At 50.6% G+C, this 16,075-nt stretch overlaps 2 protein-coding genes across 3 annotated transcripts; one reads left to right on the top strand and one right to left on the bottom strand.

Moving 5' to 3' along the window:
• Positions 1 to 713: 713 nt before the first annotated feature.
• Positions 714 to 11,486, top strand: EGR2 (early growth response 2). 2 transcript variants are annotated; one of them, XM_022560585.3, is made up of 3 exons: positions 714 to 827; positions 3,364 to 3,472; positions 4,813 to 11,486. In XM_022560585.3, exons 1-3 carry the CDS (start codon positions 729 to 731, stop codon positions 6,060 to 6,062), a joined length of 1,458 nt encoding a protein of 485 aa, XP_022416293.2. In that variant the 5' UTR covers positions 714 to 728; the 3' UTR covers positions 6,063 to 11,486. The 2 variants fall into 2 exon arrangements, with proteins under 2 accessions (XP_022416293.2, XP_089753662.1); XM_089897536.1 differs by lacking the exon at positions 714 to 827 and adding an exon at positions 2,495 to 3,263.
• A 324-nt stretch (positions 11,487 to 11,810) lies between these two features.
• Positions 11,811 to 14,418, bottom strand: ADO (2-aminoethanethiol dioxygenase). The gene has a single exon (XM_022560608.3). It carries the CDS (start codon positions 14,104 to 14,106, stop codon positions 13,294 to 13,296), a length of 813 nt encoding a protein of 270 aa, XP_022416316.1. The 5' UTR covers positions 14,107 to 14,418; the 3' UTR covers positions 11,811 to 13,293.
• Positions 14,419 to 16,075: the final 1,657 nt, after the last annotated feature.

Below are 16,075 nucleotides of genomic sequence, written 5' to 3'. Positions count from 1 at the left end.
GAGTATGCCTAGACTTTGTTCCATTACCACTCTTAAGAGGGAGAGAGAGGGGGAGAGAGGGAATCTACTGACCCGTTTCCAGCGGAGATTCAGGGAAGCCCTCCCAGGACTGGCCCCAGGCACCTTCCCGGTAGCCTGCATAGCCTCCCTGCAACTGTTGCTTGCCCCTGCCCCCAACCCACCCCCGGCTCACGGCTGGCTTGACGTCGCGCAGCTCTTAAGTAGGTGTGAGTTGTTGGAAAACTGCGAATTATTCCAGGGTCAGTCACTCCCATTTACTCTAACGTGCTTCTCTGACCGGCCGGGTAATCCCGCCTCTCCTCGTTGGGGCCCCAATCTGACCCCCACTCAGCCTCCTCCTTCGGGAAGAGCAGCAGGCGAAGAGCGCGCGTCTCACCCTCTCCCGGGCCGCCCCCAGCCTGCGCCCTGCCCTCTGCGCCCAGCTCGCCCCGTACTCGGGGGTCCAGGAGCTCCCCCTCCGGGCAGCGCGCTGTGGCCGCCGGCGGGGTTGGCAGCGGCGCCCACCGCCCGGCGGCCCCGGCGACTCACCCGCCCGCCCACGTGCGTGGAGAGGAGCGAAGCGCAACCAGTCGCGGCGCCTGCGCTTGCCACCGGTGGGTGCCTTACCTCGGAGGCCGCCGGGGGCCGTAACCCGAGCCCCGCTGCCACGACCCATATTTGCATAATTCGGTCCCCCCCCACCCCTTCTTTCAGACTCAGGGCTGGAGATGCGAGTCGGGCTCCCCTCCGAGGCGTCGTCTTGCCGGTGGTCAGCGCGGGGGCCGCAGGACGGGCCGGAGCGCAGGCGGAGTGGGCCGGCGCACGTGGTAAGAGTGCAGCTTTCTTTTCTTTTTCATGAAACGGGACTTTCCACCTTTTTGCCGAGGGTGGGGTACCTACAAGGGTGCTAATTTTGCTGCGATTTCCTTCCTTTCCCCTTTAATTTTTATCTCCAATTGGAAAAGAGCGCGCAGCGCAAGCGAGAAACTTTCCCAAATTTTCTCTGGGCGTTTGAAGTCAGGAAGATGGCCGTTCGCGGGAGAACCAATTTCGCGGTGGTCAGGGGGGGAACCGGTGCGCCGGAGGAGAAGCAGAGGCAGCTCACCGCTGCCCCGGGGTCCTGACTGCCTCGCGCGGGGCCGGGCGGGAGCGGACTCGCAGCGGCTGCGGCCGCGGCAGGTGAGCGGCCGGGGAGCCGCCTGCAGCGCCGCGCTTCTTCCACGGCGTGGCGCCGTGGCTCTCGGCCGCCCGGGCCCCCACGAGGCTGGGGCCGTCCTGGCCCGCCGCGGTAAAGGGCAGGGCTGGGCCCTAGAGGCTGTCCCGCGCCCTACGCCAGGCCTTGGCTGCTTTGGGGGCGGGAAAAGGTCTGGCAGGCGGCCACTCGCGAGGTTTGAGCAATTGAGACCAACCTCCTACGGAGCCCCGGCCAGGCCAGGAGCGCTCTGAGGGGGTGGGCCAGGGCGCGCCGGGAGATAGAAGCGGTCTGTGCAGCCAGCCAGAACCCACCGCTATCTGGACCTCTGAAAAGTTTTTAAAAATTGCTTTGGGAACTAAGCAGAAAGGTTCCCATCGGGGCCAGTTTTTTTTTTTTTTTTTTTTTAACACGCAAAGGGAAAAGCGCGTACGGTGATGGCTACTCGAAACTGGCGTTAGCGTCACCGTTTGCTGTCACTCTGGACCTCGCTCGGCTCCCCGAGGTGGCTCTTGGCCAGGGATAGGAAGAATATTCCTCCTCATGTGTGTGTTCTGGAGTAGCGCTCGGGTGCGGGCAGAGCGCACCTCCGGAGGGTAGGCTTTCGGGGGTGGATGACTGCGGTGGCGGCAGGTACAGGCAGTGAAGGTGAGGATGGGTGTCTTCGCAGAGCAGCCTGTTCAGCAAACCCAGGCGCCCACTCTGCCGACCAGGCATTCTGTTGGCGAGGCGAGCGCACGAGCGCGCTGTCAACAGGGAGGTGTGTAGCGTAAGGTGTGCGAGTGGGTGTGTGAAGAAGGTGGCGGGGGCAGGAGTGTGTGCAGCGGAAGTGGAGCGTGTGTGAGTGTAAGAGTGTGTGCGCGTGTGTGGCGGGGCAGGGTGAGTGTCCAAGCCTCCATCTGGACGCCCCCACACTGCCGACCGCCCAGACGCGCCGGGAAGGGCGCCCGCTCCGCGCAGCAGCTGAAGGGGGGCGGGGAGCGCGCGGGCAGAGGAAGGGGGGGGGTGTCTCCGGCTGAGGATTTCTCTCGAAGCTCCCCGCAGTTATCTGCTCCTCCTAGGGAGCTCCCCCCCGCCCCAAGGTGCCCAAAATACTTAAACAAACAAACAACCCCAAACCTGTTCCGTTTTCGCTCCTGTATAAATAGAACAGACTTTCCAAAAAAGCAATACCGCATTCACTCTTATCACCAGCTACTTCTTTCCACCAAGTAATTCAGAAAAAAGCAGTCAGCTTCCGTGAATGCATGCAGCTTTTTTTTTTTTTCTTCTCTGCCTCCTTTTGCTTGCGGTTTTGAGCTGCCAAGAAAGTGAGTAGGGGTTTGACTGTAGTGTCTCGGCTCCGCTCGGTTTCTTTCCGAAGTTTAATTTTCCGGAATGGCTCCCAAACAAGGGCTGGGGAGGCGGAGCTGCCGGCACCGGATCTTCGCCTTTTTTGGAAAGTCCCGGAGAACCGGAATTCCTCCCCGCCCGGGAGGCCGCGCCGCAGCCCGGACCGATCGCTCTCCCACAGTGGTCTAAGCCGGACCCGTGGCGCGCCCTATCCCCGTCCGGCCCTGCGCTCTGGATCCGGCCTGCGGCTCGGGCCCCGCGCCCCAGACCCCCGCGGATCCTCGCGGGCTGCAAGCCGGGAGTCGCGAGCCCGGAGGAGCCCGCGCAGCCGAGCCCCTATGCAAATCGGCCATGTGACGGCAAAAGCCGCCTGGCCCAGCCCTGTTCCTCAGTCCATATATGGGCAGTGACGTCACGGGCATTGAGGACCTGCCCATAAATACTTAGAGCAACACTTTCCGTCTAACCCGGAGAGCAGCAATTGATTAATAGCTCGGCGAGGGGACACACTGACTGTTATAATAACACTACACCAGCAACTCCTGGCTTCCCAGCCGGAACACAGGAGAGAGTCAGTGGCAAATAGCCATTTTTCTTCTTAAAAAAAAAAAGCAACTTGTTTGCTAGTTTTATTTTTTTTTTTGAGGTCGGTAGTTGCCTTTAAGTGTGGAGGGCAAAAGGAGATACCTGCCTAGGCTCAGTCCAATCCCTCTCCAAAACGGCTTCTCTGACACTCCAGGTAGCGAGGGAGTTGGGTCTCCAGGTTGTGCGAGGAGCAAATGATGACCGCCAAGGCCGTAGACAAAATCCCAGTAACTCTCAGTGGTTTTGTGCACCAGCTGTCTGACAACATCTACCCGGTGGAGGACCTCGCCGCGACGTCGGTGACCATCTTCCCCAATGCCGAACTGGGAGGCCCCTTTGACCAGATGAACGGAGTGGCCGGAGGTAAGCCGCTTGCCCCCTTCGCGGACCGGGACCCACGCAGCTCGGAGATGGTGGGGGGGTTTCGGTGCATGTGCAGGACTTGGAAGAGAGGGTCGGGGCGCGAGGTGGACGGCGTTGACTGAACTGGCTTTGAAGAATGGAAGGGGGTGCAGGAGGAGCCCGCGTGAGCGGGTATCCGGGCGTTGGAGCTGGACGCGCGGGCAGATGCACCAGGTTGCCAGCGAGCGAGCGTGCGTGCGCCGCGGCGCGCCCAGCCCCCGGCGGGCGAGGGGTGAGAGTAGGAGAGGTGCCCCACCAGGCTTCTGGGCTTGTGCGGGCCTTTCCGCTGGCCGCACCCCAGTCGCCCCTCTCCCGGGGTAGGGGCAAAGTGACGGGAAAGTTCGGGGCTCTGGAGGAAAGCTGCGCGTCTGGAGAGCCGAGCGGCGGAGAAGCCCCAGAGGAAAGCGTCCGCTGCTCCCTCCTCGGCAGAGGAGACCCGGGGAAAATCTCGGAGCGCGCTCCCCCTGCGGCCTGCAGGAGCGCCCCCACCTGCGCGCCGCCCGCGAAATTGAGGGGGTTGGCCACTCGGGGAGGAGGAGGTGGAGGGCGGGCAACGGCGGGAAGTGGCCCCCTGGCTGCCGAGGGAAGCCCATCGGGCACCGGTGCCGCGAGTCTCCTTGGCGATGCGGTGGAAAGTGGTCTCCCGCAACCCCCGCGCCTTCCCCGAAGCCCTGCCACTGTCTTTGGGCTGGGGCGAGGACGCGCGGGTGTCGGGCAAGGCTGAAAAGGTTGGGAGGGGAAGGGAACCTATAGACTCCTTCCATCGCAGAGCCCGATTCCCTCCAGCAGTGGGAGAGGGAGGAAAGGAAGGCACCTGGGATGGGTAGCAGCTGGGAAATCATTGACCCCCTTCTTTGGCTCACCTCTCAGGCTGACACCTCCGCGGCAGTGGCTGGGATCAGTCTTCTGGGTGGTGTCTGCCCCAGCCGTGGGACCCCCCCAGGCAAAGGAGAGGGAGAGAAGTTCCAGGCAGATGGGGAATTTTTAATACTCTTGTTGCTATTTTTGGGTGTTTTTATTGGGGACTAGAGCCACAGATGGCTGTATATGGGGGTTGGGAGTAGCTCATCTGCTTTCCTGGAGGTAGTTTGCGTCCTAGACTGTCACTGGCTGCCACAGTAGGATATTGGGCTAGCCTCTTCTGTCTTTGAGCCACAATTTCCTCACCTGTTGAACTCCGCCTCAGCTCTACAGTGTAAGATCCTGGGCCTTGGGGTTGGACTCATGTGAGACAGGGGTGAGAAGGGATTCTTGGCTGCATTCTCATTGCTCCACCTCCATTCTTCCTTTCCCCTCCCCAGATGGCATGATCAACATTGACATGACTGGAGAGAAGAGGTCCTTGGATCTCCCATATCCCAGCAGCTTTGCTCCTGTCTCTGCACCCCGAAACCAGACCTTCACTTACATGGGCAAGTTCTCCATCGACCCCCAGTACCCCGGTGCTAGCTGCTACCCAGAAGGCATCATCAACATTGTGAGTGCAGGCATCCTGCAAGGGGTCACCTCCCCAGCTTCCACCACAGCCTCATCCAGCGTCACCTCTGCCTCCCCCAACCCACTGGCCACTGGACCCTTGGGTGTGTGCGCCATGTCCCAGACCCAGCCTGACCTGGACCACCTCTACTCTCCACCGCCGCCTCCTCCTTATTCTGGCTGTGCAGGAGACCTCTACCAGGACCCCTCGGCGTTCCTGTCGGCAGCCACAACCTCCACCTCCTCCTCTCTGGCCTACCCACCACCTCCTTCCTACCCGTCCCCCAAGCCAGCCACGGACCCAGGTCTCTTCCCCATGATCCCAGACTATCCTGGATTTTTCCCATCACAGTGCCAGAGAGACCTACATGGTGCAGCTGGCCCAGACCGCAAGCCCTTTCCCTGCCCCCTGGACTCCCTGCGAGTCCCCCCTCCACTCACTCCACTTTCCACCATCCGCAACTTTACCCTGGGAGGGCCCAGTGCTGGGGCCACAGGGCCAGGGGCCAGTGGAGGCAGCGAGGGACCCCGGCTACCTGGCAGCGGCTCCGCAGCTGCTGCTGCTGCCGCCTATAACCCACACCATCTGCCGCTGCGGCCTATTTTGAGGCCTCGAAAGTACCCCAACAGGCCTAGCAAGACCCCAGTGCATGAGAGGCCCTACCCGTGCCCAGCAGAAGGCTGTGACCGGCGCTTCTCCCGCTCCGACGAGCTAACACGGCACATCCGAATCCACACGGGGCACAAGCCCTTCCAGTGTCGGATCTGCATGCGCAACTTCAGCCGCAGTGATCACCTCACTACCCACATCCGCACCCACACTGGTGAGAAGCCCTTTGCCTGTGATTACTGTGGCCGCAAGTTTGCCCGGAGTGATGAGAGGAAGCGCCACACCAAGATCCACCTGAGGCAGAAGGAACGCAAGAGCGGTGGCCCCTCCTCGTTGGTGCCGGCCGCCTCCACCACCTCCTGCACTGGGGGCGCGCAGGCTGGGGGCACCCTGTGCGGCAGCAACAGCAGCACTATTGGTGGAGGGTCCCTCGGCCCTTGCTCATCTCGGACCCGGACACCTTGAGATGAGACTCAGGTTGACACAGCAGCTCCTTGAGGCCCTTCATCCACTGGAGCTGCACGACAAACACTACCACCCATTCCTGCCCTTCCCTCATTTCCTTGGGCAAAGGGCCTTAGGAGCCTAGCACTGCCCCCTCCCCTTTCCACTTAGAAGCAGGTCCTTCCTAAAAGTTAGCCCACCTTAGTCTCTCTTAGGTGAGTTGACTGTCACCCCAAGGTAATGGGGAGGCTCAGAAGGGGGTTGGGTGGGGGTCCCTGGCCTAGAGGGCTGAGGCATGACCCTACTTTAAAGGGTTGTTTGACTAGGTTTTGTTTCCCCTCTCTTACTTGGACTGGTTACAGGTTTTTGACTCTGGATGTCAGAAATGATCTGAGACTTTTTCTACAGTAGGTTGGGAGATGCTCATCCCTTCAGGTGGGGATAGCAAAAAAGGCAGAAGCAAAACTGATGTGCACTTTATGGCTTGGGACTGATTTGGGGGATGCTGTACAGTGGGTGAAGCATGGCCTTTATAAAGCTGCATTCTGTGGCCCTAGAACAGTGAAACAAAGCTTATCTAGTCATCTCAACCCTTTAAGCAATATGTATTATAAACTCCGAGAACAGAAGTGCAATGTGATGGGAGGGACATAGCAATATCTGCTCCTTTTTGAGTGGCTTGAGAAATGTAAAGACTATTTTTTCAGTGTATATCCATTCAGATTTTGTGTATTTTTGATGTGCACTGTTCTCCAAGTTCTGAACCTTTGGGAAAAAAAGTAAAGCATTTATGATCTCAAAATGAGTCAGAGGTTAACTTATTTAAAGGGGGATGTACATATATTCTCTGAAACTAGGATGCATGCAATTGTGTTGGAAGTGTCCTTGGTGCCTTGTGTGATGTAGACAATGTTACAGGGTCTGCATGTAAATGGATTGCCTTACTATGGAAAAAAAAAACATCATTCCCTGGGTTTAGTATGGCTGTATATTTCTGCCTATTAATATTTGGAATTTTTTTTAGAAAGTATATTTTTGTATGCTCTGTTTTGTGACTTAAAAGTGTTACCTTTGTAGTCAAATTGCAGATGGGAATGTAAATAATGCTACTGGAGCTGACTTGTTTGGTTATTAGCTCTTAATAGTTGTGGAAATATAAATGATTTATTCTAACACAAAACCACTAACTAAAGTTCAGATAAGGAATGGTTTATGACTATGGTGTAAATAAATACTTTTCAACAATATTTTTGCTTTAGAAATTACTTATGAAAGATTTATTGGGTGGGACTTCAACAGTACTCAGTGGGTTTTAGTACTTTGATCAAGCCAGGATCTCCAAGTCTTCTTTGCTAGCCTTTCTGACACCAGCCCTCTCACCCCAAAGCAATCTCCATTCACAATCAAACGCTAGCGTTCTGGGGATTTCCCCCATGCATTAGTGTAAAAGTGGGGAGGCGTTGTTTTGACTCATTGTTCCGTCCTCTATAACAGCCTATAACTACTCTCTGCTCCTGAGTGGGCTCCGGAAAATAAATACTTACAAACAAGTGCCCACTCGGAGACTACACATTTGCGGCTGTTTTCAGAACCCTGACCAGGGCCAGGAACTCAGACGAGATGTGGCTTTGTGGAAAGTGTGGTGGCGTGGTCAAGCTGGAAATGACTTTCAGGTTCCAGGATTACTCTCATGACCGCAGAAAACTTTTTGAAAAGCGCTATCACCTCTTCAGATCAAAAATGCACTCAGACACTGCTGATGACAGCATTAATAGGCTGCCAAAGGAATTACCCCAGGACTCATTTCTCTCCAGCCTTGTCTCCCCAGTTACACCTATTCAGAAGGATCATTACACTGCCATAGGTTTGGTGGGTCTGGAGACTATTAAAATGTTCACCTTTTTAGATAAGTGTATACCAGCCTTAAGAAAACCTCAAAGACAATCTGAATCAAATAGGCAAAAATGGTCCTCCATGGCACTGGATAATGGTTTGTAAAACAATACACTATAGGGGTCATTTTACTGCAAGCCTTTTGTAGTGATTTTAAAATATAAATTCACCCCCCCCAATAGTTATCTATGTATCATACAATGCAGATTGTATTTGTGAAGTTATCTTTCTTTACTCTAAAATTGGACCTAAATATCATTTAACGTAACTTGCTGCCTCTGGATCCTTACACAAATGTAACACACTGGAGTGCCCACTGTTTAGCTACATCATCTGAAAACCCTGTCATCTGTTTGTCCTTTGGCACTGTTAGACTCTCTCAGGCGTGGCTGATAACAGATGGCCTGTATTTTAGAACAGCAGTGGCAGCTTCTCCTGGAAACTACTTTTTGCCCTTACCAGCACTAGAATTCGAAATCTAATTTGTGAAGGTAACTAACCCTTATTTCCTTCCTGTCCTTATTTCAAAGGTGCACAATACCTCTAATAACTACTAAATGGAAGTTTCTAAACTTCAGTGTCAGATTATTCTAGTGACTGGTGTCATTCCATTAGATTCATATTTCCTAGCTTGTCAGCATACTATCATCCTTGCTTGGCCAATTTTCTTAAAGAAGTATGTATAAAACAATGCCACATTTTGATAATTGTGTTTTTAATGATACTACTCTCCTACCAAAATGTCATTATATTAAAATATAATACACCTAAGTTTTATGTTATAATTGTCTTGCCAAATTTTAATTTCAGAGCACCTTCAATTAAGACAATGTAAACAATTGTTAACAAAGCAACAGACTAAAAATCTCTTTTCAATAAGATGAAATACATATTGGTGATTTGCCTTGATGTGGGCTTGGTGAAGTGGCATAACATACATACCATAAGGAACACACCTTGGTGTTTTTTCAGAGCCAAGCTTGTGGATTTTACTCCTTGATTTCAATAGGTTAGGTCAATCTTTAATCAGATTTTATCTGCTTGAAACATTCAGGGTACTGTTCACAGGTGTCTCATTTTTTACTTTGCTTAAGAAATAAAGCATATAAAGCTGTCTGCTTTCTTTTGTTCAATATGCTTTATTAAATAATATTATTGATGTTTCAGCTGTTACTGGGAATTATTATTATTATTATTATTATTTTTTTTTTGCGGTATGCGGGCCTCTCACTTTTGTGGCCTCTCCCGCTGTGGGCCACAGGCTCCGGACGCGCAGGCTCAGCGGCCATGGCTCACGGGCCCGCCGCTCTGCGGCATGTGGGATCCTCCCGGACTGGGGCACAAATCTGTGTCCCCTGCATCAGTAGACGGACTCTCAACTACTGCGCCACCAGGGAAGCCCACTGGGAATTATTAAAAATAAACTTCTGGAGAGTAATTCCTTAAAGATCATAATGCAGTTGAAATGGTTCAGTACACATTAAAAATAGGTCTATTAAACCTAAATAAGGTTTCCAATTATTCATAAACGAGGCTATTTAATTTCAATATCCTAACTGCTAATGAAGGCAAATTGTTTGGCATATATTAGAAATGGCTGTAGTGATGCTTTAACAGTTCGATACTACTTTGAGGGGTGGTGGTGGTGGGAAAGAATGGTCAGTATCATCACAAGGGCCTAAAATGCTGCCAATCCAAACTACAATTAAATAAACTTTACAGAAAAAGGAAAGACAAGAAAATATTTAAGTCCAAAGGTTCTTTCCTCCGTGAACGAAAGTATTTTTGTTTTCTTACACTAGCTTATTTTCCTCAGGTTAAATATAAAAGGAGTGTTTTCGTTGCAGCAAAATAGTTATGATTGCATGTTAAATAATTTCAGATGTTTTGTCAATCAGGCTGTTTCAAAGATCACACTCAGGGAAATAAACTATTAATTTTAAGTTTATATTATTACTTGGACTTTAGAATCTGCAGAAGGCCCCCAGTTTTTAGTACAACATAAGCTTACCATACAGACTGTGAATGTTTAACAGCAATTCAAATGTAGGCATCATAGCAAGTAATATTTTCCTTTTCCCTTTTGCAATAATCAAATAAGATTTACCTCTAAACAATTTCAAAAATGACTTTATTTTCCACAAGTACACTGATTTTAATCTAGAAATGTAAACATCGCTGGATCAGAAGATTCAGTATCTATATGCGGCTTAACAAATGATTTCCTTCTTTGCCACTCATTGAACGCGAATAATCAATGGTCAGCTTCTGTTTGTGATGTGAAGTTCTGAATTCAGAACAGGAGAGTTACAGGAGTGGCACTGCCCTCAGGTTAGAGTTGAATAGCAATGGGCAGAGCCCTGAATTAAAGATATATTGCTTTTTTGTTGAACAGTAGAGCTAGAGCACAAGACTCCAAGTCATTTGGAATAAATGAGTGATGAGAGTCCTCCTGAGATGCCTAGACTAAGGCACCTACAAGGGAACAATGCAAAAGAAGGAACATAAATTGTGAGTTTTGGGAGAAGTTAAGGGCTGTTAGCATTAAAAGATCAGATAACCCACTCCTGTTGACAAACACACATTACTTTAAAAAAAGGTCCACCATTTTCACTGATAAACAGCAGTTGGTGTAAACTCAATCCATGCAAATTAGGCTGGATAAAAAAATCAATTCTCATAAAGTAGTAGGTAGATATACAACACTCTGAATTGATATAACCAGAGAATTAAAAAGCTTTAGAAGTATTAGACAACTTCTCACCCATGAGAGGCAATTATTGCATTTGTTATTCAACAGAAAGTTAAGTGATTAGTATCATTGTGCTCATTAGTCTTTGTAGAAGACAACTTTTTTCCCACAGTTGTTACCCATATCGCAGGAATATATGGAAACACAACAGCAGCACATTAAGTCACATCTAACAGTTTATGCAGAAAGGTGCAAGGCTTTTCTGCACCACATTTTGTCTTTGTATTAAGAATATTCTTTCCTTAGTGGCTCACTAAAACAAGTTAATTTTGTTTTCACCATTAATTTACTCAGAATTATTAGTGAAACAAAAGTTTCACTGTTCTTATTGAACTAGAGAGATATAATGCTGTTTTGGCCTGTGATAATCTCAGTTACTCTTTTGAAAAGCACCTTAGTCTTCTCCATTTAACTTGCTTGTACTTGAGAACTTAAAAATTTTTCATAATGAAGTTTGAAAAAACAATTTCTCTTTTATTACTGTCCTGTTGCCAGAATGAGTTTTTGTAGCTTAGTTTAATGTACTCCAGATTGTATTTTAACCTATATATCATTATCAACAATCGTTGTAAGTTGATCAACTTTTTGCTACAATATAATTCAAAACAGGTAGGTATGTGATAACCATACACATTCATCATTGTGCTATGAAAAAAACCCATTTTGTGAACAATTTTAAATAAAATCATCATTTGCATATCTAGAATTTAATTTCAAACTGAATGGCCTGAAGAACTGCTTCAAACTGCCCCTAAGGTATACTAAACCACACCAGAATGTGACACTACCATAAAACAATTTTAGCAAACTTGGAAGAAATGCATTATGCTTGTGTCAGGTTTTACAACACAGTGGCATATCATGTTTAGTAGCATCTTTTTTGTAATTTGTTTTTTAAGAAAAGTCATTAAGAATTTGCTTTTTCATTCTATTTTTAAATTTGGGAACAAATATTCCTTCACTCTGGGCCTCTGTAACCCAGTGTGCAAAAAGAGGCAAAGGCACATACTGCTTCCCTACAGGGTCATCACTTCCCACCAATAGCAAATCTCCCTTTATTACAGATATTAGAACTCAACTGCCACATGGGCAAGTCAATCAAGAGGGCTTAGACAACAGCTGGACAAATTTTAATGTGTTTATTTCTACAGTTTGTTTTTATTAAAAGTTTTGTGAAAAAAAGAGTCCTATAAATAGTAAAAAGGGGGAAACAGGAGTGTTCCTTGGCCTGAAGCAAATGGTGTCAATACATTTGTAAACAAGGTAAAGCTCAGCCAATTAAAAGGACAAAAATAAAACTAGTCACAACACAGCTGTTCATTTCAAGCGGATGGGAATGGGAAGTGTTTTGTCCCAAGTTTTGGTGCCCTAAAGTGGCCAGCAGTATAGTTAATTCTCAACTTTCTAGCCTTGATCATCTGTGCTTCTCTCTTCCTGCAGAAAACTCACCCTAGATGAAGCAAGCACTGGCTCTCTCCTATTTGAGGGACAGGGTTCTGAGAACACTGACACCAACAACACAGCTGGAATCATCAGCCCTCTGGAACATTAGAACTCCTGAGAGAATTTGAAACAGTCATGAACATTATCCTCTACTTTTGCAGGAAAATACTGGAAGTAAATATGGGCACAGAATTTAACAGCTGGCTAAGGGTGTTTTACATTCAGTTGTTTGGAAGCATACCGATTCAGCTCCTCTGAATCTTATGGTTAGAAAATACAGAATTACCCTATTACTTCTTAAAGTACACTAAGACAAAAAAAGTCACTTGAGGATAATATAGTTTTTGCATTAAAGGTGAATCTGCAACAAGAAATCTGCTCAACTCAGAGATCTGGAGACTCATCGGGAAGCTCTAAGTGTCCATTTGTCACTGAGATACGCAGGTGCTTGAATTTCTTATTAGGTGCTGCCAGAGTAACCCAGATGTGGTTACTGGGCAAGGGGAGGAAAGAAAATAAATCTTGCCCTCTACATGCATAGTTATGTTTGGGGGTAATCCCCCAACTCTGGAAAAATGGATTTAATTTTCACAACGACTTCATTAGGCCGGACAGCTCACTTTAAATAATAGCTCATCTCTTTAAACCTAGTTTTTATCAATGTCTTGAACTAAAAACAATTCAAACCACTAGGTCATGCAAAGTCAGTAAGTTAGAACTATAACAATACGGAGTAAAAGGGCGTAAGGATGTAAGTGGAAAACAAACCCTATTTACCCAAAGAGGGGGGCGGAGAAAACCACTTAGTGTATTTTGTATAGGACGGGGAACAGAGGAAAGGAAATTTTCATTATGGCTTGAGGATGGAAGCGCTTCATATAAGTCCCCTGCCCCCTCCCCACAAATCAAAACCCCAGTGGCAGTGACAGAGCCAGGAAACAACCTAGCTTCCCCGCCTGCTCCGCCCCCCAAACGGTGCCCGGTGGCTGCAGTCCAGTCGCCGCGCTTCGCAAGGCTCCCGAGGAAGCGGCTACAGCCCATTCCAGTAGATCCAACGCCCAGGCCTGGGGGAAGGAAGAGAGCCCTTGCGATGGGTCGCGGTCAGCCAAGCCCAGATACGAGTAGGGCATGTCTTTGGCCCACCAATCCCGGGCGCCGGCGGCTTCAAGGGAAGACCTTGGGACCTGGATAGGGCTCCCCCTCGCACCAGAAGTCATCGGCCTGCGGGGTCTCCAGGAGCCACACCTCTCGGGGCAGGTCACAGGCCGAGCCGGAGGCCTCCCTGGCCCTGACAGGCTCCAGCACCCGGTAATAGTGACAGTCCCGGCCGTCGTCGGGGTCGTAGGGCGGGGCCAGGATGTCTAGGAAGGCGGCGGGCCCCTCCACAGCGTCGATCTGGTGCAGGTTGTCCCGGTGTGGCGTGAGGACGCAGGGGCCGCTGGCCGCCGTGTACTCCGCCCGCGAGCGCAGCACACCCGGCCTTAGCGCTTCCCGCTCCCTCGGCTGCAGAGGCGGCTCGAACTGCTGCTCTGGTGGCGGGGCCCGCGGCCGTTGCCCGCTGCCCACCTCCAGCTTGTCCATGCAGCTGATGCGCACGGTGCCGTAGAGCACCTTGAGGATGCCGTGCATGCCCGGGTGGTCGTGCAGCGGGATGGAGGTGCCGCTCTTCAGCAGGAACACGCCGAGGCTGAAGCCGTCTGTCTCGCAGATGTGCATATAGGTGACTGGCGGCAGGTTGGGCCTCAGCGGCTGCAGCGTGGCCTTGCGCGGGGAGATGTTCAGGTCCTCCGCGCGGACCTGGGTCAGCAGGCTCTTCAGCTTGCTCAGGTTCTCCGGGAAGCCCTGCGACATCGACGCCTCGGGGCCTGGCGCCTCGCCGCGGTCGGAAGAGCTGCGGCTGCCCCCGCTGCCCCGGAAGGTGAGGCACGCCTGGCGGGCGATCCGTTGGATCAGGGAGGCCATGTTGTCTCGGGGCATGCCCTGCTGTTCCTCTGCGTGCCGGCCCCCTCCGCCCCCAGCTTTCCTCCGCCCCTTGCGGTCCCCGGCGGCCGCCACGGCTGCCCGCAGCCCCCGGCGAGGCAGGAGGCCCCGCAACTACCGGCCAGTCGGGCGCGCGGCACTACAGTCGCCCACCTCAGCGGCCACGCGCCCGCAACGGCCGGGCGCGCCCGCCTCGCGCTCCCTTCGAGCGCGCACGCGCACGGCCCACACCCCGCACTCACGCTCCGGGAGCAGATACCGGCCGCGCGGACGGTGGTAGGCTTTGCCTTACGCCCGAAGCTCCATTCATGCGGCCCGCACCTACGGCTGTGGTCAGGCGTTCCCGGCGCCTTGCAGAGCATGCTGGGACTTGTAGTCCGGTATTCCGCATGCGCTCTCAGAGAGTTCCCTTTGTCAGCTGGAAAAGGGAAGGATTAGATATATGTGTCATAAAGCGACCTTTAGTACGGTCCCAAGGTGTCTGCTTGTTTGAAGAAAGGCGAACTGGGGCACCAGAGAAGTAGCCAGTTAACTACAACTCCCGGCATTCCTCAGCAGGTTGGGGTGACGCACTTCCGGCGTCTGGCCTGTGGTGTGGTGGAGGCTCTTGGCAGTCTCAAGGAACCAGGCAAGAGGGTCGTTAACCTTCTGACGCCGCTCGGGCCCGGTCAGCGTTACAAGGTCGCTTTCCTGTGGCCTTAGCCTTGGGAATGAGGCTGTTGAGTTAACTTTAGCTCCTTGTGGCCGTCCAGGCGGCACTGTCTGCCACAGGGGTTACGGGACCGCGCTTTCGTAATTTCCTAAGTTTCTGAGGAGATGAGAGGGTCGAGACTGTCCGGGGTGAGCGCCACAGTTACTGTACCCAGCCTTCCCCAGCTGTTGTTTGCATCAGGGTCTGATGACGCTGCTCTTCTGGTTACAGAGTACGATAGTTTTTTGGTGGAACTTGAGAGGCTCTTTGCTGTGGTCACTGATTCTGTATACTAATGGTTATCAAACCTTAGATTGCCCAAGAAGCACTTGGTTAGGGGAGGAGGGGAGCTTTTTAAAAATATAGATGCCTGGTCTTCATCCAGAGATTGGTTCATTAGATGATTCTGAGGCATCCTGTGAGAAACCTTGTTATGGGAGAATCAGGCAAACTCTTGACCTTAACCTTACCCTGAGTTTAGAGTCCTTTTGGATTTCCAAAGCTAAACAAGGGTTTCTTACTCAATTTTGTAATTGGAGTGGTGCAGTAAATTCTCTCCAGTTAAAAAAAGGCATGCTTTTTTAGTGGGCTATGTAACCTATCTAAGGAGCACTCAGTATTGGTCAGGCATTGTGTTAAGTACATTACCTGATGAATATTATACTAATCCTCACAGCATCTCTTAAGAGGTAGGCATCATTATTATTCCCAGTTTGCAGATGAGGGAATAAGTTGCAAGAGGATAGCGAATAATTGACGGGGCCTAAGCAGAGCAGAAATAAGTACAGTTTTACCAAAGCCGGCAGCTTGAATTGGTGTTAAAAGCATTAAATGTGGAGTTAGGATATTGTTTTTCCAGGCTACTGTGCTACTTACTGCTACTTAAAGTTGTCTGTCTTTAGCAGACTCTACCCTTTTATATCCTCAGTTTACTTACTTGTAGAATCTGGAGTTAGGGTAACAGTTACTCTGAACTCTCCTTACTCATCAGAAGACCCTGGGGAGCATTATAAAAATAAAGATTTGGGGGTCAAACCCAAGAGATTCTGATTCAGAAGAACTGATGTGAAGCCCAGAATTTTTATTTTTAAGATGCTCCTTAAGTGATTCTTAATTATCAGCCCAGTTTGAAAACCACTGCTAGATCTGTAAATAATGAACCAGTTCTTAATATTTGGTGATTTCGATTGAGAGGGTGATTGTTTTAGGAAAGGACTCTTAAGTTTTACTCATTTTCAGAGGTTGCCATGCCATTGTTAAAGTACTTAAATGTAC

Source organism: Delphinapterus leucas, chromosome 16 (assembly GCF_059928025.1).
Source record: "Delphinapterus leucas isolate spDelLeu-1000000601 "Yukka" chromosome 16, BTC_Dleu_Yukka2, whole genome shotgun sequence".
Lineage (NCBI taxonomy): Eukaryota > Metazoa > Chordata > Mammalia > Artiodactyla > Monodontidae > Delphinapterus > Delphinapterus leucas.
The sequence above is the reverse complement of the archived record's forward strand: the minus strand, read 5'-3'. Positions and strand labels throughout refer to the sequence as shown.